Genomic DNA, 18,528 nt, shown 5'->3' with positions numbered 1-18,528 from the left:
CAGGTCAAGGTCACAGACAGTGCTGCTCCATGATTGACTAGCAAGGCAGCCAGCAAACAAGCTAGCAAGCTAGTAAAGTAAGAAGTAATGTAGCACCAAGGCATAAAGCTAGCAAGAAAGATAGAAGGTTAGTAAGCCAGCTAGCAAGTCATTACGGTAGGAAGCTAGTAAATTAGCTAGCAAGCTAACACGTTAGCAGTATGGAGGTTATTTGATATTAACTTATCTGTGTCGTTGTAAAGAGACGCTGCTTTGTGAAGTTTGCAAACATTTAACATGAGGACGTATCGTGTAGTTCTGGTTTATCTGTTATGTCTATATCTATATTAGATGTGTCGCAGTGGTTCTGATGGTGCTGCTGTTCCTCCAGTTTCTTTCTGTTTCTGCTTTCTGCAGATCAGATGTGAACTCCAGGTCATTTTTCCAGCTGGTTTTGTGTTTTGGTGATGAAACGACGAGTCGGATTGATTTTGTTTCCGTGTCAGTCGTGAGCTGCTGCAGGACGCCGCGGTTCTGGTTCTGATTGGTTTCCATTGATATTAATGATTAATGGAGGATTCATGCAGAGACAGATCCGTCCTGAACCGCCTGATTTAAACTGCATTTAGTAAATGTGAGTCGATGGGGAATGAAATCACAATTTATGAGCGCGTATCGATGCTGTTTACATATTTCTGTGACCTTCAGTGATCGATCAGCCGGCTGAGGGGGCGGGGCTTCAGACCCAGCTAGATAATGATGGCAGGAAGCAGAACTGCTGATTCTGTTACCTGGACAGGCTACACCTGCACACCACCAGGTCCAGAGTCCTGGTTACCACGGAAACCTTAATGAGAGCTGAATTATGTAACTGAGAGGCTGTTTAACGTAAAGATTAAGATTGAGCTGGTAGAACTGATGGCTGCTCGGGGTTTTACTGTCAGACCCCAAATAAAGTCTGTAACCTGTCCTGTTAGCATCTGTCCTCAGAGTGTCTCAGTCTGTCCTCAGTGTCTCTCTGTGTGTCTGTCTCTGTGTGTCTGATTTCCTGTAATGTGAAGTGAAGCCGGTCGGTTCGGTGGGGGGAGGAGCGGAGCATGACCTCCGTGTGAGGGACTCAGGGGGTGACAGCGACGTGCGTTCTCGTCCATCAGCGCACTAATTTAATTAGCTTAATTACACTGACATGAACCCCTTCTCTCTCTCACACACACACACATAAACTGTGTGTGTGTGTGTGTGTGTGTGTGTGAGAGAGAGAGAGAGGTTCTCTTCTTCTTTATAATCCGTGTCGGAGTGCAGACTCTGGACGCTTCGTTAGCGCTCATTAATGAGCTATAATGACCACACATGCATAAATACAGCTCAGAAATCACCAGGAGATCGAATCCAGTGTGTCAATACACACACACACACACACACAACTGACAATACATATACAGCCTGTATATTAGTCATATGGATGTAGAGACTTGGGGTGGATATGAGCCAGCTAACTAGCAAGGCAGTGAGATAATAAGGTGTAGGGCTAACCATCTAGTAAGCAAACAGACAAGGTAACAAGCTAGTTAGCAAGCTAGCAATAAAGGTAAAAAGCTAGTTAGTAAGCACACAAGCTAGTAAGGTAGCAAGCAAAATAACAAGTTTGCAACATATCAAGCTAGTAAACAAGGTAGCAAGCTAGCAAACAGACAAGCTACCAAGCAAAAGGTAGCTAGCAAATAAGGTAGCGAGGTAGTAAGCAAGCTAACAAGAAAATAGGTTAGATTCCTTGTTTGCAAGCTAGTAAGTAAGATAGCAAGATAGCAAACTTGCAACATTTCAAGCTAGTAAACAAAACTAACAAGGTAGCAAGCTAGTAGCCAAACGAGCTAGTAAGCAAGCTAGCACATGGCATGAACATGAAACAGTAAGAAACCCTAAACTAGAACGTGCATAGTTTAATGTTTTTATTGCGTCTTTTTTAATTAATCTCCTTTTCTTTTCCAAATGTGGATCCATTTTTAAAAGCTGTCAGCCGTTTTCCTCCCACCCAGATGTTTGGGACCCGACCAACTCATCCTGGTCAGTTTGATTCCTGAACTGTGAAATAAATCAGATCTGCTGAAGAAGCTCCTCAGTGTGAAGTGAGAAGAGTGAGACGCCGCAGTGTCCGCCTCACCCCTCTTCCTCACCTCTCCGCCCCGCTGCGCCTCACCCGCCATAAATCTGATCAGAGGGGAGACGTGTCCATTAGAAGGAATGGCAGATTCTCACCGCAGAGCTGAGATTGATGGATAGAGTTAAATTGTATTAACCATGTAGTTTAAATATTTAGCACAACCTTATCATAACTGTTAAAGCCCCTCAGAGTAAAATACAGCCTGCCAGCTGCGGTGGCCGAGCAGCAGGAGCGGCGTCTGATCCGCCGCCGCGGCGCTCGCCCTGATCGCTCGCCTCCTTTCATCGCCTGTTTTTGTTCTGAACAGCCTCTCTGCGCCGCAGCGGCCGCTTTAAAGACCGCCGAGGTCGCTCTCTCTTCTCGCTGCCCTTGGCTCGGCCCGAGTCACCTGGAGGTAAATGTTTACGAGCGGCTCCTCGTTAACGAAGCCCAGGGCTTTAACGAGCCCAATTAAAACAATGGCTTCATCTGGGGGAGAACGAAGCCGGCCAGAGTTTATTGGAACGGAGATAATGGAGTCTCTAAAGTCTGAACTCTCTGCTGCCTCAGAATCACAGCCAGGGTTCAACCGCAGAAAATTAACGCTTCTTAGGGCCTGAAACGTCTGAACCTCCAGAGACACACAGAGACGTTACAAAGACGGCCTTCTGCCGCCTGAACAACATCTCAGGATCACAGAGACTCAGCCATGTTTTAGTCACATTGATTCCTGCAGCTGATCCAGAACGCTGCTGCTGAAGTTCTGACTAAAACCAGGAAGAGAAGAGACTTTAAGTACTGATGGTAGTTTAGAAATCACTGACTGGATTAAAGATCGCTATCTCTGCCTGGTGTTACCCTTAGCAGTTTGTTTCTGGTTGGTTGGTTGATTGGTTCATTGATTGGTTGACTGATTGATTGGATCCAGACCTGTATCATCTCCTGGTCTTTAACCCTGCCGTTGTGTTGCTGTTGTCCTTCAGTTGCCCAGAAGGTCGTTGCCGTCAGGAAGAAGCAGCAGCTCTCCATTGGACCCTGCAAGTCACTCCCCAACTCTCCAAGTCACACGTCCGTCTGCGCTGCTCAGGTCTCAGCCGTCCACGTCAGCCAGGTCCGCTTCGCTCGGCTTCCTTTCTGTGTCTTTATCCTGTTTCACATGGTGAGCATTGACCCAGCCTCTCGGTGCTCTGGTACTGGTTGCAGACAAGTAACGGCGGCGGCAGTCTGAGTGACTACTCTTCGTCGGTTCCGTCCACGCCGAGCACCAGCCAGAAGGAGCTTCGCATCGACGCACCACAGGCCGCCAACACTCCCACACCTGTCAGGAAGCAGTCCAAACGCCGCTCCAACCTCTTCACCGTGAGTCTCTGATCTCAGCATCAGGTCGGACAGAATCGCAGGAGCAGGTCGGGTTCTGTCAGTGGTTCTGGACTGGTACCAGAGGATCCGACATGGCGGGTCTATTTTAAAACTGTTCAGATTTCATAAAACGCTCCAGGAAGTAACTGACAATGGTGGCTATATGTCCGCTAATCTGCTAATAGCACAGCTACGTTTGTTTAGTGCTAACTTTGAAAACATTTAGTTTCGTCTAAGTACAGAATCCTGGATAAATTAGAGCTTTAGCATTAGCGATAGCCAAATATCATGTTGGCATAGCATGTAGAATTAGCTTAGCTAATATTTATAATTAGTGGTTAAGGTTAACCATTAACTATAGCCAAATATGTTGGTTTAACATTAGCTTAGCTAATGTGTATAAGTCATGCATTAGCATTAGCTACAGCTGGTAAATCCCTTTAGGAAGAGCGATCATGTCTCTGGTTATTGTGATTTGCTCCTCAGTGTTTTAGCATTAGCACAGGTAGCGTTGCAGCTAGCGGTAACCGATGGTAACCAGTCGGTTGAGCTAATTTAAACATTTTATCTGAGCCTGATGCTCGGTGGAGCCGCTCTGACTCGGTTCTACAGGCCCATGTTGTGTTTGAACGTGTTAATGAAGCGTTTTCTGTAGATGAATGAGGTTCTGCTGCAGCCGGACCCGGTCTGATGATGATGATGATGATGATGGTGTGTTGTGGCTCCACAGTCGAGGAAGGCCAGCGATCCGGACAAAGAGAAGAAAGGTCTGGAGAATCGGGCCGACAGCATCGGCAGCGGGCGCGCCATCCCCATCAAACAGGTGAGGCGCTTTGATTGGTCCGCCTTCATCACAATCACACACTTGACATGAATTAGAGCGCCGGCTCTCCCGGGTCCGGGTCCGGATCATTAGGAGGAGCCGCCGCCCCTCTGCACCGTCTGAAGGAAGAAAGGAGCGTCTGCGCCACCGGCGGCGAGCTGGACCGGCGAATCAGGCAATTACAGCTCTGCGGCGGCGGCCTCTCGAGTCCGCGCCGCGGCCTCGTTTGTAATCTGAGTGGGGGGTCATGTTCTGAAGAGGAGACGAGGTAATAACCGGCGAAAAGCTCCTTCAGCGCCCGGCGGCTTCAAACGAGCCCTCCTCCTCCTCCTCCTCTTCTTCTGTGGTGCTGCTGCTGGCGTGGAGAGCCTGAGAGACTCATTATGGAGTTAATCATTTCACATGAAACACGTCAGCTTTCATTTCCAACAACAGCACAGCGTCTTGTTTTCACTCTCTGCACCCTTATTTATTCACTTTGGTTCTACGGAGCAACAGCACGGCCAAAAAACACAATGACATGATGATGAATAAAACATTCAGCTGCTTGATTCCCACCTTAGACATGCTTTATGTGTTTAATAAACTTATTTATAAATAAATTCTGTGGAGCAACATCACGGCCAAAAAACAGAAGGAGATAATCTATTCTAAAATATTTAACCTTATTTTCTGTTTTATTTCCACTCTTTTAATGCTTTATATGTTTAATAAATAAACTAGTTTATTTCTGTAAATTCTTTAGCTGTACATTAATGCTATAATGATAAACATCTTAATTAGAAATCCTTGATTATGCTGTAAATTAACTGTCGTAAAATAAGTCAACACACTGATCTGGTGCCAAAACTTTCTGAACAGCTGAAATGTGTTTAACTTGAAGCTGCAGCAGAAACATCGTCTCCACCCTGCTGATCAGCCATGTTCTGGACCACAAACGGGCCAGCGGCTCCAGCTGCTTCCGCAGGAAGTGTGTGTTCACTGGTTGATGATCCTGACAGATGCCGCTCCATAATTACACTCAGAGTGTTTTATTTACCCCGGCCGTAAATAAAAGGTCCAGACATTAGCATGTCTGGACACACACCACTCCGCCTGACCTCCAGCTCACCTTGACCTCCAGCTCCTTGTGACCTCCACTACCTTTTTAGAATAAAAGCAATGAAAACACTTTCTGTCTGCTCTGCACCTACTAAATAATTGATTAGGAAAATGCTGAGTCACTGGTTGCTATGGCGATTCCCGCCTTTCCTGGGAAATGGAGGGAACCTGGCAGCAGCTCTCGGACCGACCAAACCGAATTGTTTCACTTTATTAAAAAATAAATATGGACTGAAATAATTGCAAGTACTTACAAATGAATTTATTTGATAAAAATTGTTCATTTTAGTATTTAAATTGTTTATTACATAATTTATTTACCCCAACACGTTTATTAAACTTTGTTTTCTAAGCAGGAATGACAAACTGAACAAAATACAAAACAAAACTATTTAATAATTTAAATGAGCTAAAGGAACAAACCGTTTAGTTATCAACTTCAACTCACTCTCTCACTCTTTGGTTGCCTAGCAACAGCAGTTTACGGCTCCCCCAAACTTTGGTTGTCTAGCAACGACCTGTTGAGTAGCAGCTTAAAGTTTCAGAACTGGTTTAAGATTGAACAGGGTTTGGAGAGGAAAGTGGATGAAACAGAGATGATGATGATCAATAATTCAGATGATCAATAATACAGACATTGAGCTGGTAAAATGTTTGTCAGCCATGTTGTATGGTTCAGGTTGGTCCAGTGACTGTAGATGGTTCAATTTACTGGTTTAACTGGATTGGTTAACTGGTCCTGATTGGTTTAATTTGCTGCTGAGTGTCGATGTAAACGCCGTCAGCTCTCCTCTCCTCAGGCTGTGTGTGCGCCGCCGCGGTGCGTGTGTCCGGCCGCCGGCTCATTAGCGCTGCTCTCCAACAACTCGAGGTGTCGGCGCCTGGCTTAGCCTTTTGTTACCGCGGGAACGCCCTCGTTAGGAGAGCGACACTCATTAAAAGCACTCACACACACTCTGGGCTGAGAGCGGCGCTCTGATCCTCCACTCTGACTCAATTAGAGCCGTAAATGAACACAAACACACCCGGCGCTGGCCGCACGCCGCCAGCACGACCTGCACACACTCCACTGATAAAACACCCAATTACAGCCCCACTCAGGGAGCCTCAGCTGGGCTTGGACTAGGACCTGGAGACCTGCTGCTGGGCTGCGGCTCAGAGTTCAGGTTCTGCTGAACTGTTCAGGAATCACCCAAAGTCTGATTCACTAGCGTAAACGAGTTATTACCCAGAATTCAACATGTCTGGAGAAAAACTTTGACATTCTGGATCCAGACCTGGATGCTTGGAGGGGCGTTCAGGTGCAGCCAAAACGCAGGAAAAATGTCCGTTTTCCTGACTGGTTTTGATCTCTAGATCCTCCCTGCAGCGCCGAGCCTCAGAGGAGCCGCCGGCTGCTCCGTCCTCCTCCTCTTCTTCTTCTTCTCCTCCTGTGCTGCGTTTGTTTACGGTGCGGGGATCCTCCAACATCTGCTCTGCGCCGCTAATTAACCGATAATTACCGGAGAGAGGCTGACCAGGGAGCTTTGAACAGCAACAGTCTGACAAATTAATTTGCTGTAAAAACAGCAGCTGAGCCGCCGGGTTGTTGGTTCTACTCCCTCCCTGAGCCGGACCCGGACCCTCCAAACGGGTCCCAGTGGACCCCTAATCCCTGTCCCTGAACGCATCGCTGGTTTCTGCTCTCATCAGGGTCCAACTGCTCCGTCTTTAAGGCGACAAACTCACTTCTTGTTTCAGTTCTGTTTGCATCTCAGCTGCTTCTAGAAACAAATTGAAAATAAATTAGTTTGGCAATAAGATCAAGTTTCTGGTGTCTGGAAAATGAACCGTTTCAGAAACCTCCAGAATGTCACAGATTATAAGCCTGTTACCTAGCAACCACAGTGGAACTTAACCTGTTACCTAGCAACCGCTGCTGATCTCCAGCGTTCCGTCAGCTGGTTTTCCGGCTGTACAGTGGCTGCTGGAAAAGACAGAAGTTTTGATGCAGCTTTCTGGTTGGTTGTGCAGGAGGCTCCACTTGTGCTTTTCAGACATGTCTGGTTGTGTCTGTTTGCAGCCATTTTGTATAAACGTTGAGTTGGGGTCGTGGTCAGCAGCAAATTATCTGGATTTAAAGTGACAGAGACCCTGAAACATCTCAGAACAGGAAGAACCAGTCAGACTGAAATCTGATTGTGTTAGAATAAAAAATGTGATCAGCAGGTTTTGTTTAAGCCACAGATCCTAACCTGTTCAAAGAACCAGTTCACCTTTAACTGGTTGAACTGGTTCTGGTCATGAAGTAAAGCTGGATATTTCTTATAGATTGGTGATTGTTTAACTGGTCTGACTTTTCAAATTGTTCTTTTTTTCGAGATTACATGAAAATCTGTCAGTTTGTTCAGGAAACATCTGGATACACCTGGTCCAGGTGAGCCTTTCCCCTGGTTCTGGTTGGTTCTGGTTGATCCCGGTCCGGAGCCTCTGTGGGCCGGCCCCCCCCCCACTTCTCTCTCTCTTTAAATTGGGGGCTGATTTCGGGCGTTATTTACCCTGTAATTCATTAGCGGCGCCACTGGCAGCGGCAGGCTGTAATTTCACGCTTCGCAATAAAAGATGTCTCATAATCTGCTTCATTTAGCAGCCAAAGAATTTAATGAAATTAACTGCAGCCCTAATTAAGACGGTGAATATTAAAGACCTGCTATCAGGCTTTAACGAGGCCCACCGACCCGCCCTCCGCCGGATCCGAAGAATATCATTTCCCTGAGAAAGGCTGTCAGCGCTGGGAGCCATTTTGGCCCTGATGACATTTCTGTCATGCACACCAACCCGGCAAATGAGCTTCCAGGAGCGGGGGGGCCGTTCTGGTCCGAGGAATAATTAAAACCAGGAACTCAGGCGTCAATCAGGCAGCAGCGAGCGCCTCCTGCTCGTTACCAGGGCCAACATGGCGGCGGCGCTCGGAGCGCAGCGGTTCGGCCGCTGGCTGCCACGACCGGCCAGGAAGAGGAGCCGCTCCTTCCTCTAATGAAGGAAGGTTTGGATAATTGAGTTTCTAATTAATGACCCAGAACTCTGATCAGATAAATCAGCTCCTCTTCCTCTCTGCTGTTGTTTGATCCGCTCGCTCGGCACCGCTCCCCTGGGCTTGCCCCGCGCCGCCGTCCTCGCCTCATCAGCGCCGACCTTGGTGGAGACGGACGCTGCTCCGCGGCGCCTCCCGTCCTCACGCCACTGCGGGGCTTCCTGTTCGCTGCAGGTGAAGCAGCAGCTTTCATCATCAGGAAGGAGAGCGGATAAACCTGGCCTGCTCTGAGCGCCATGTTCAGGAGGAACCTGCACCTCTCTACGGACACAAAGGAAGGTTCCACAGAACCAGAACCAGGCCTAACAGTTTTCTGTTCCAGCATCTCTGGAGGAGGAGGCTTTATCTCTCAGTACCTCCAGGTACCGGGTCCATCAGGTCACCGGGTCCATCAGGTCATCAGGTCCATCAGGTTACCGGGTCCCTGAGGTCACAGGGTCCATCAGGTCACTGGTACCTTCTACACCTGGGGAACTTTCTAAAGATACACCTGGACTGATGTTCTTTAGGGAAAAGTCTGATTGGTTAAACATAGAAACTGTCCGACCAATCAGAAAAGATCTCTGTCCAATCATTGTCCTCCATGTTGATGATTGGTCTAACCTTACAGCTTCCTCCCCTCTGATTGGTCAGCTGATTGGACGAGTTCTTGGTCTGAACTCTGAATCATTATCAGTAGTTTTGAGGTAAATTGATTGGAGACGTCTCTGTTTCTGATCACATTTGGTGATTTTTTTATGATTTTAGTAAAATTGATCAAAATAATCAAAGTTCATGGTCTGTTGTTGAAAGTTGGGTTTATGAATCACATCAACTCTCAGGTTGGGTCTCGTTTTGTTGAAGGAAATCTTTTTATTTGGACCAGAACCTGAGGACGGTTTGGTTCAGAGCCACTGGCCCGATGTGTTGGTTCTGTGAGTTCAAGCACAGACCCGTCAGTCTTTCAGGGGAACTTTCCAGAACTTCTCCTGAGGTCTCTGGCCGTTGCTGTGATTGGTTCCGTTGATGGACCTCACCGTTTGGGTCAGTGTTGGCTCTGACGGGTCGAACGGCGCCGCCTCCTGCCTCCGTCCTGCTCTTTGTCTGCTGGACGTCTGTAATCAGCGGCCCACACTCCGGGCCTGTCTGAGGGGATGATAAATGACCCGGGACGGAGTCCGGCCCGGATCAGATGCAGGAAGGTTCTGATTGATCCTCCTGATCCTGGAGACAAAGGGCCGAGGGTTTGTCCCGAGGATCCTGGGATATCTGTGCTGTCAGGCCGTCGGCGGAGGGAGGCGTCCATTGTGTGAGCAGAATGGGGGCGATTGAGCGATTAGAGGCAGATTATTGGACGGTTCTTTATCTGGTTCTGCTCAGCAGGTTTAATGGGTTTGATGTTCCTCTGCTGCCAGGACAGAAGCTGTCCCGCTGTCTTTGTGTCTCCGTCTTCTGGACGGATCGGACTCGTGACAGCGCGGCTCTTTAATCAGAGGCCCGGTCCGACTCCGCCAGCGTTTCTCCTAACGAATGACTCGTCTCTCGGCTTCCCCCGAGCCGCCGACCTTTTCCTGTCATCCCTCACAGCGGCGCAGCGTTTTCAGGGATCCACCGCCGCCGCTCAACACGACCTGAACCACAATCCTCAGCGGCGCCCTCGGACGTTTTGAGATGCCTAACAAATGACTTCATCTGCCGCCCCGAGCCGGCGACCTTTTCCTAAGCACTGCCTCGCCATACTTCACCGGGCTCAGAGAGTCCATCTCTGGAAGTATTTATCTTACATCCATCCTCCCAGCAGGGACCTTGTGGGCCGTCATGGCCGCCGCGGCCCCGCCGCCTCCCGAAGGTAAAACAAGTGTGTCACAGAGGTGAATAATGGAGGATATTACCCATCAGGAGGGTTTCAATTAGCCTTCCTCTCATGCTAACTGATCGCTTGTCATCCTCAGGAGGGATGCTGGGAATTAATCTGGTGCTGGAGGAAGTGATGCGTTATTTCCTGTTTCCTGTCCAAATAGGAACCTTAGTGAAATAAAACCAAACATTTATCTGATTCTTTCTCCTGGAAATCAGTTTACTCAGTTTGAAAGGAAAGTTTCAGTTTTCAGTTGGCGAAATAAATGAATAACTCATCTTCAGCTTTAGGATTAGAGTTCAAAGGTCAAAGGATTAAAGTTCACAGCCTTTGTGACCAACAGGGTCAGTATCCCTTAATATTTCTGATCTGCCTGTGGTTCTGGTCCTGCTGTGACTTGGTCTAGGCCGTTTTAGGGAATCTCCTCTGAGCTGAGATGATCCCAGGTGGCGGCGCTGACCCGGTTAGCCGCTAGCTAGCAGGCGCTATCGGACGCTCAGCCGGCCTGACAGCTCTCGGCTGCCGGCGGCCTTCGCTTGGCCGCGGCGGGAAGTTCGTCACGTCGCGTTTAGCGCGCCGCGGGGAAGCCATGTTGTTCCCGCGGCGCGCTGAGACGCCGCCGCTTCCTGACAGCAGCTGGGATGAGTTTGAACATGGCCGCCGCGGCCTGAGATCAGAACCGTCTCCAGCTCCGTCTCCGCGCCTCGCTGTCACTCTGAAGCGTTTCTTCGTGGCGTTTTGTCGCCGCCAATTACAGCGAGCCGGCGGGGGTCATGCCGGCCGCCACGGCGTCCCACCGCCACCCACCGCCTTAATGAGAGCTGAGCGGAGAGCAAGCTTCTGTCCATCATCCGGCCTGTCCGTCCTCCTCCTCCTCCCGCTCTTCCTCCCTTCACAGCGGACTCTATTAATACTCTGTGTCGGAGTGTTAATGTTGTAGAGGTCCAGTGAAGTGACACGCGTGGCAGCGCGGCTGTAATTGCTAATCAGCGGACGGTTTTATCCCCCGCCGCCGCCTCCCTCTCGCCTCCTTTTTGACCTTCCTGCTCTCCCCTCGTACCTAATGAATGCTGCTCAAATGAAGTGTGGGCGGCGAAGGAGCGGAGAGCGAGCGGCGGGCCTAAACGCTCACTCGGCCGCGGCTGATGTGCGTAGGAGAGAGAAATAAAGATCCAGACAATTAAATAAGTGCTGATTTCCCCACATTTTCTCCCATTCAGCTCCTCTGACTGGATGTTTGGATTCCTGACGTCTTCTGGCTGTGAGCTCGTTATCTCCACTCCACAGACCCTGGTGGTCATTTAGCTTGAGCTTCGACCAATCGAGATGTTGGCTAAATGCACAATTAGGACGCTGTGAGTCAGAGTTGAAGCTGACAGAATGTCCTCATGTTGGCCAACGAGAACTCACAGCAATGTTTGGGTAGTTTGACCCGCTTTTGGTCCAAACCTCGTTACCATCACCTTAAAGAGCCCCATCAGAACCACAGAACCACAGCAGGAGATCATTTGGTATCAGTCCATTGAGCCTCTTGATCAACTGAAGGTTGTTTTAGGTTAATTTTAATCTGTTAGGTAATGATGGGACTAATATTTTTTTTAATTTTGATGGTGGTACTAGCCGGTAGACATTTGGTCTCTGGTCCAGTTCTGGTGGGTTCTTCATCTTCGTAGTATAAAATTCCCAGCAGGTCAAACAGACTAAGGACGGATTTTGTATGAAAGCAACCGGAGCTTGAACTGATGATGTTGTTTCTCAGTGTTACTTTCCTCTTGCTTTCTCCAACAGGATAGTTTTTATTTCCAGCTGATGTTTCTAACCTTCTTCTTGTTTTCATGTGTTTGATAGTTTTTATTTCCAACTCGTATTGTTGCTGTCGGCTCCAGTCTCTGGGTGTGACGCTGTAGTTCTGTAATGACTGTTCCCGATGACTAACCCAGTGCTGCTTCCTGCAGGGCATGCTGATGAAGAGGAGCGGCAAATCCCTCAACAAGGAGTGGAAGAAGAAGTACGTGACGCTGTGCGATAACGGACTGCTCACCTACCACCCCAGCCTCCATGTAAGCTGATGGCCAACATTACCCTCCTGTTTGGCCATAACACACACTCTGTGTATCAATTAGGACTCGTCATCTGTTTGCCCACCATGATGAGGACATCAGCTCTAATGTGTCTGCTAATTACCCTGTTGGCTCAGAGAAGCTTTATGGCAGCAGGCAAAGACCTGCTGCTTCCTCACAGAGAGCAGGAGGATCCGGGTCAGGAGAACCGACCGCTGCAGGTCAGGAGAACCGACCGCTGCAGGTCTGGGAGAACCGACCGCTGCAGGTCAGGAGAACCGACCGCTGCAGGTCTGGAGAACCGACCGCTGCAGGTCTGGGAGAACCGACCGCTGCAGGTCTGGGAGAACCGACCGCTGCAGGTCTGGGAGAACCGACCGCTGCAGGTCTGGGAGAACCGACCGCTGCAGGTCTGGGAGAACCGACCGCTGCAGGTCTGGGAGAACCGACCGCTGCAGGTCTGGGAGAACCGACCGCTGTTTTTAGTATTTTTAGTATTTAGCTACTTTTTGTTGCCTTTTAGCAAATTTTAGTATTTAGCTAGTTTTCATTAGCTTTTAGCTAACCGTCATTAGCATACAGCTAACTGTCATTAGCATCTTGCTAGTTTTAATCAGGTTTTGAATTGTTGAGTTTATTCTTTGCTTTGGTTTTGATTGATGAACTTGTTTTCTCAGCTGTTAAGTTTTACTTCCTGGGTTTTTTAAGTTTTTCTTTATTTTTCATAATGTCAGAAAAGCTTAAGTTTTCCAGATTACCGTATTTTCCACATTATGAGGCGCACCGGATTATAAGGCAGATCTTCAATGAATGGCCTATTTTAAGACTTTTGTCATATATAAAGCGCACCGCATTATGAGGCGCATAGAATGACGCTACAGTAGAGGCTGGAGTTACGCTTTTCATCCACTAGATGGAGCTGAACTAAAGTGAATGTCAACAAACGGTCCGACTCCGGTCGGCGAGGAGAGACTTCCTGGGCCAGGACGTGGCCGGGCGATGGTCACCCTTCTCCGTTCGCGCACAGCATGTTCGTGGAGAACATGGTGCTAAAATAACCTGCAGACGACCTGATTATTAGATCGGTAGGTAGATATGTCAAACTTTATTAACAAACCAGCGTTCTGACAACTATCCCAGCATGCACCGCGCGGTTCTTCTTCTACGGCCAAAAATTAAGTTGGCGGCTGCTTACCGTAGTTGCTAGACCTGTTGTGGCTCAATATTGGTCCATATATAAGGCGCACCGGATTATAAGGCGCACTGTCGGCTTTTGAGGAAATTGAAGGTTTTTAGGTGCGCCTTATAGTGCGGAAAATACGGTAATTAATGTTTGACTGGTTGTTGATGCTTTGTTTATTAATCTTGTCTTGGGACAGGCTGTCATTCATAGCTTAGTTTTATGTCTTCATGCTGTTGCCATCCAACTAAAAGTCAGAACTAAATTTGTCCCTTTCAGCCTCCCATAGCCTCAGTTCTGACATGAAACAACATTTTATGACCTAAAGCAGCTGATAGTCACCTAAATATCAGCAAACTGTTTCCTGTCTTCAGCTTGAACCTTCCTGACCCTGAGTAGTGAAGTACAGTTTAGCAGCAGCAGGGAGTTGCTGGTTTGATTCCCTGCAGAGCCGTCGCCACACTTCGCCTCTCTGCTCCCGTCAGTCAGCCATTAGAGGAGCTGAAGCAGCAAATTAGAGTTAAACTCATCATTAACACATCAGCGCCGCATAAACAGCCCGACGCCTGCAGCAGCGCAGACCGACCGACCCGGATCAGCTGGATCAGTTAGCAACGCCGCGCTGCGGCGGCTAACCCGCTGGATCCAATCAGAGGCGCTAACAACCCGACTGCTGAGGAACCACAGCAACACCACTAATTAGAGAACCAATCAGGAACAAACCAGAGTCACTGACTGGTTCTGATCCGTCCGAGTCGCTACGCACAGAAGAACTGGCGAAAACTGAATCATCTTCTACAAACCAGAACTGACTCTGAGTCATGTGTGAACCGGTTCTGGTTCTGGGTCTGCTCCGTCAATCGGACTGGCGCCAAGCGGACCCGTCCTCTCTCTCGCTCCATGCTCCATCTTGCCCTCTGTCCTCTCAGCCGTTGGCTTAGCGACCGGCACTGATGAAAGCGTCGGATGCAGATGGAGAGTCATTAGGGCGTCAATCTGTCGGAGCGTTTACCCAGCAGCCCCGGCGAGGCCCTGGAGAGCACTAGGCTTTGAATAGGCCCTTTGTCAGGAGAGCTGCCAGGAGGAGGCGGGACGATCAGAGAGAGAGAAAGGGAAAGAGTGTGTGTGTGTGTGTGTGTGTGTGTGTGTGTGTGTGTGTGTGTGTGTGTGTGTGTGTTGTTAATAATCTAGTTTATGGTTATTATTTACGGCACGGCGGTGGCAGCAGTTACTGCGGGTCGTTATTCTCAGCCTCTTCATCAGACGTGTCGGGTCGCTTGGCGCCGGTCCAAACCCGTTAGAACCACGCAGGATGTAAACAAACACAGGTCTAGTACCGGACCTGTTGACTGGTTCTGTTGATCGGGTCGGGTTTGGACCGGTTCTGGTTCTGGTTTCCTTCAGGTTATTGATTCAGAACCATGTTGGTTCTTTTTCTGGACGGGTTTAGGGTTTTGGGCTCCACCTGGTGCCGGGTCCAGCTCGGTTCTGAGTAGAACTCCTGGTCTGGTTTGGACCCATTTCAGCTGGTTTTGGTTCTGATTGTTTGGGCTTCAGCTGGTTCAGTTCAGTCTTAGTTTCTGGTCCAGTTTAGGCCTAATTTGGATCGGTTTTGGTTCTGTCCAGCCAGGCGGTCGTCTGTCCTGGTGGTTCTGATCCGGATCGCTGCAGCTTTCTGTGCCTGATCCCCGCTAGGCCCCCCCGGCCCCTCTCAGGTTATGCTCCGTCCCTCTCAGTTTATTCTCCGCTCCCAAAGCTGCTGCAGCCAATCAGCAGCCGGCTCCGATCAACAGGATTACTTTGTTTCCCCTGTGGTGTCAGAGACTGCAGGTCCAAAAGAACAGAACCACAACCGATCGACTGGCTGATAACGTTTGGGATAATTTTGCTTCTGATCGTAGAATATTATCTTTGTTTGATAAGTTTAATAAATAAAATGTTTGCTTCCAGCTGGAATCAGTTTCTGTTCCATTAAAGGAGCGAATCGTTTAAATTCACCTTTTCTTTTCTTCCATCTGAGTTTCTGTCGCTTCTTCAAACAGCAAAGAACTAAAAAACATCCAGACGGTTAATTTAAAATGTTTTTAGTGTCTTTAAAACAAAAATGATTAGCAGACAGAGTTCTGTCCGTTACCTAGCAACCCAGGAGAGTTCCGCCCATTACCTCGCCACCCCACAGAGTTCCTCCCATCACCTAGCAACCCCACGGAATTCCAGAACATTTGGTCAGCTGAATAAAGCATAACAGGTTATTTAAAAACTTGTTATTGTTTTGTTATTTCTGTCTTTATTCGATCAGAAAGTCACTGAGGCTTAAATAAAATCCAGCGGTGTTCGCTAACGTAAAAAATAAAACTTTATTTAAACCAGTAATGTGCATTTATTTTTGTTTGCTGTGTTGGCCTTATTGCTCTCTTGCTCTCTCTCCCTCTCTCTCTGTCTCAGGACTACATGCAGAACGTTCACGGTAAGGAGATCGATCTTCTGCGAACCACCGTTAAGGTTCCGGGAAAGAGGCCACCGCGGGCCGTCTCAGCCTGCGGCGCCGGGCCCAACCAGAATGCCAACGGCCTGGTGAAGGACATGAGCAACGTCCAGCTGGGACCAACCTCAGGTCAGTTTCAGGGGCCCAAACTGTTCCCCGTGGACTGAGGTTTTAGTTTATTAGACTGTATTTTTAATCCGGGTTGAAAGGACCAATCAGATTAATTCTGATTATTGATTAACAGGAGGAATATTGGGTGAAAAACAACATATTCAGAGCAACAATTCATCCAAAACTGTCGAAAAATATAACTGGTGATGAAAAGTTAGTACACCCTCCTGCTGTGTTCAGGAAGCGGAGCGGTGTAGGAAATGTCAGCGTTCTGCAGATTCCTGAATGTTTGATGATCTGAGCCGACTGCAGGCCAGCAGCACCTGTTTATCATCTGGATCCTTCAGAACCGGGCCGGCCTTGGTAGAACAGGCGCCGTGCTTCACCTGAAGGAGGCGTCGTAAAACAAAAGCCGGGGGGCGCCGCGTGTCGCGCTCCGCTACATAAAAGCAGCTCTGAGGCTTAAATCAAGCAGGAGAACCGCTGAGAGCATGAATATTCAGGATCCATCACTAATTACTGCCATGAATATTAATGCAGTCAGAGTGCAGGCTGTGATGAGACCGAAGGGGGGGAGGAAACACTTGGAGAGGAAACAAGAAGACAGGAAGAGGAAACACAGGAGGAGGAAATGCAGGAGAAAATAGTCAAAAACAGAGTGATACTACCTCCCACCTGCAGGTGGCAGTGTTTCTCTGACTTCATGTCAGGTTAGAGGTCATTATCAATACGATTATGAACGAAAAGTCACATTTACCAAATTTAAATATCACTAATATTCTTGTAATTCTTCTTAATCAGCTTCTCAAAATCTTAGATTTTTATTGAAAAAGATAAAACAGTCATGAAGCTAGCTGCTGCTCTGAAAGTGTTGTTCTTCCAGCCAGTGTCCAATTAATCGATTACTAAATCGGTCAATTCATCACGATTAATCAAATTATTGGTTTCAGCTGTGACGTTTAGTCCTGTAGTTCCCTGTGCTGCCTGAAGAGGGCAGTCTGCTGACCTCTTGACCCCCCCCTCAGGCTCGGTGTCCAGCAGCGCGTCGGCGTCCCAGATGGCAAGTGGCGTCAGCCTGGTGTCCTTCAACAGCCGCGGCCTGGAGGGCCTCCACCAGCGCTCCTACTCCGTCTCCAGCGCCGACCAGTGGGCCGACGCCACCGTCATCGCCAACTCTGGAGTCAGCACAGGTAGGAGGCTGGGAGGCCACACGCTGCACCAGTGGGCCCCGGTGGGCCTCACGGTGCAGCTGCACCAGGGGCCCCGGTGGGCCTCACGGTGCAGCTGCATGGTGGGGCTTTGTGGCTGCTGGGGTGTGTGCTTGACTTGAAGTGGCAGCATTACGTCCTCAGGACCAAACACACACACAGAGTGACAGCTGTCAGGCCGCTTGTTGTCATGACGATAAGCCTGACTGGCAGCCCCCCCGCCGGCCGTCCTTAAGCACTTAAGCAGCGTTTAAAGCTGTGAAGCTAGTGGGGAGGAGAAGTGTTGCTGCTGGTACTCAACTCCTCCACACTGACGATCAACAAACACATGGAACTGGTTTCAAACCAGTTTAATAGAAACAGAAAACTGGTTAAAACAAACCTCACACCATTATGCTAAACCATTTCCACGCTTCATCCAGTCTAAAACATCCAAAAACCAGTTTAGAACATCTAGAAACCAGTTCAAACCATCCAGAAACCAGTTCAAACCATCCAGAAACCAGTTCAAACCATCCAGAAACCAGTTCAAACCAGTTTGTAAAGCTTCATGAAGTTGAATCGTAATGAATTTCATCCACAGTTTAAAACCTTTCAATTTTTTTCAGTTTATTTCTTTAAAATTCATATCAAATATTTTCTCCAACCATTTTACCAATAAATCAGAAAACTGCTACCAGAGATAAAGTCCAAATTATTAAATAAAAACACACTACAAACACAAATGAGTTTTGAAATAGAAAGTAAGTTATTGAAATGGACCCAGAGGTCAGGTTGGTTCCAGGATCTACATGTAAATGTTCCTAAGAGGTTCTGATAAAAACAGAATTACTCTAGTTAACTTTACCTGAAGTGAAGCTCATTTTTACAGTGTAGCTGAAGCATCCAGTTATTAAATGAATATAAAACCTTTCCCAGCTGCGGTTCTGCTGCGACCCGTTCTGCGGCGGCAGAGTGATGCTGCGGGGGGCGCTGCGGAGTGGAGCAGGTCTGCAGATGGCGGCCGTTAATTGCCGCTCGGGGACGGCGTCTTGTCAGCAGAGATAAGTTGTCACATTTTCCACTTGAGCTGAGACTAAACGATTGTAAAGTAAGTTATGGCCGTCCTTGGGGCGCCGCACGGGTCGGGGTTCCGTTAAGACGCACGGAGCCGCTGTCAGCGCGCCGCCGCG

At 48.5% G+C, this 18,528-nt stretch overlaps 1 protein-coding gene across 3 annotated transcripts in view; it reads left to right on the top strand.

Moving 5' to 3' along the window:
* Window positions 1-18,528, top strand: part of agap1 (ArfGAP with GTPase domain, ankyrin repeat and PH domain 1) — a 60,178-nt gene that overhangs the window by 21,856 nt on the left and 19,794 nt on the right. For all 3 annotated transcript variants that reach the window (XM_014998174.2, XM_088003753.1, XM_014998172.2), the window contains exons 7-12: window positions 3,103-3,230; window positions 3,323-3,478; window positions 4,209-4,301; window positions 12,268-12,372; window positions 15,998-16,166; window positions 17,174-17,338. In XM_014998174.2, coding sequence (XP_014853660.1) covers window positions 3,103-3,230; window positions 3,323-3,478; window positions 4,209-4,301; window positions 12,268-12,372; window positions 15,998-16,166; window positions 17,174-17,338 — 816 coding nt within the window. The remainder of the gene's footprint in view (window positions 1-3,102; window positions 3,231-3,322; window positions 3,479-4,208; window positions 4,302-12,267; window positions 12,373-15,997; window positions 16,167-17,173; window positions 17,339-18,528) is intronic.

This window comes from Poecilia mexicana, unplaced genomic scaffold, assembly GCF_051168715.1.
Source record: "Poecilia mexicana isolate PSO_F unplaced genomic scaffold, ASM5116871v1 scaffold_2, whole genome shotgun sequence".
NCBI classification, from domain to species: Eukaryota; Metazoa; Chordata; class Actinopteri; order Cyprinodontiformes; family Poeciliidae; genus Poecilia; species Poecilia mexicana.
This window is presented reverse-complemented; position numbering and strand designations above follow the sequence as displayed.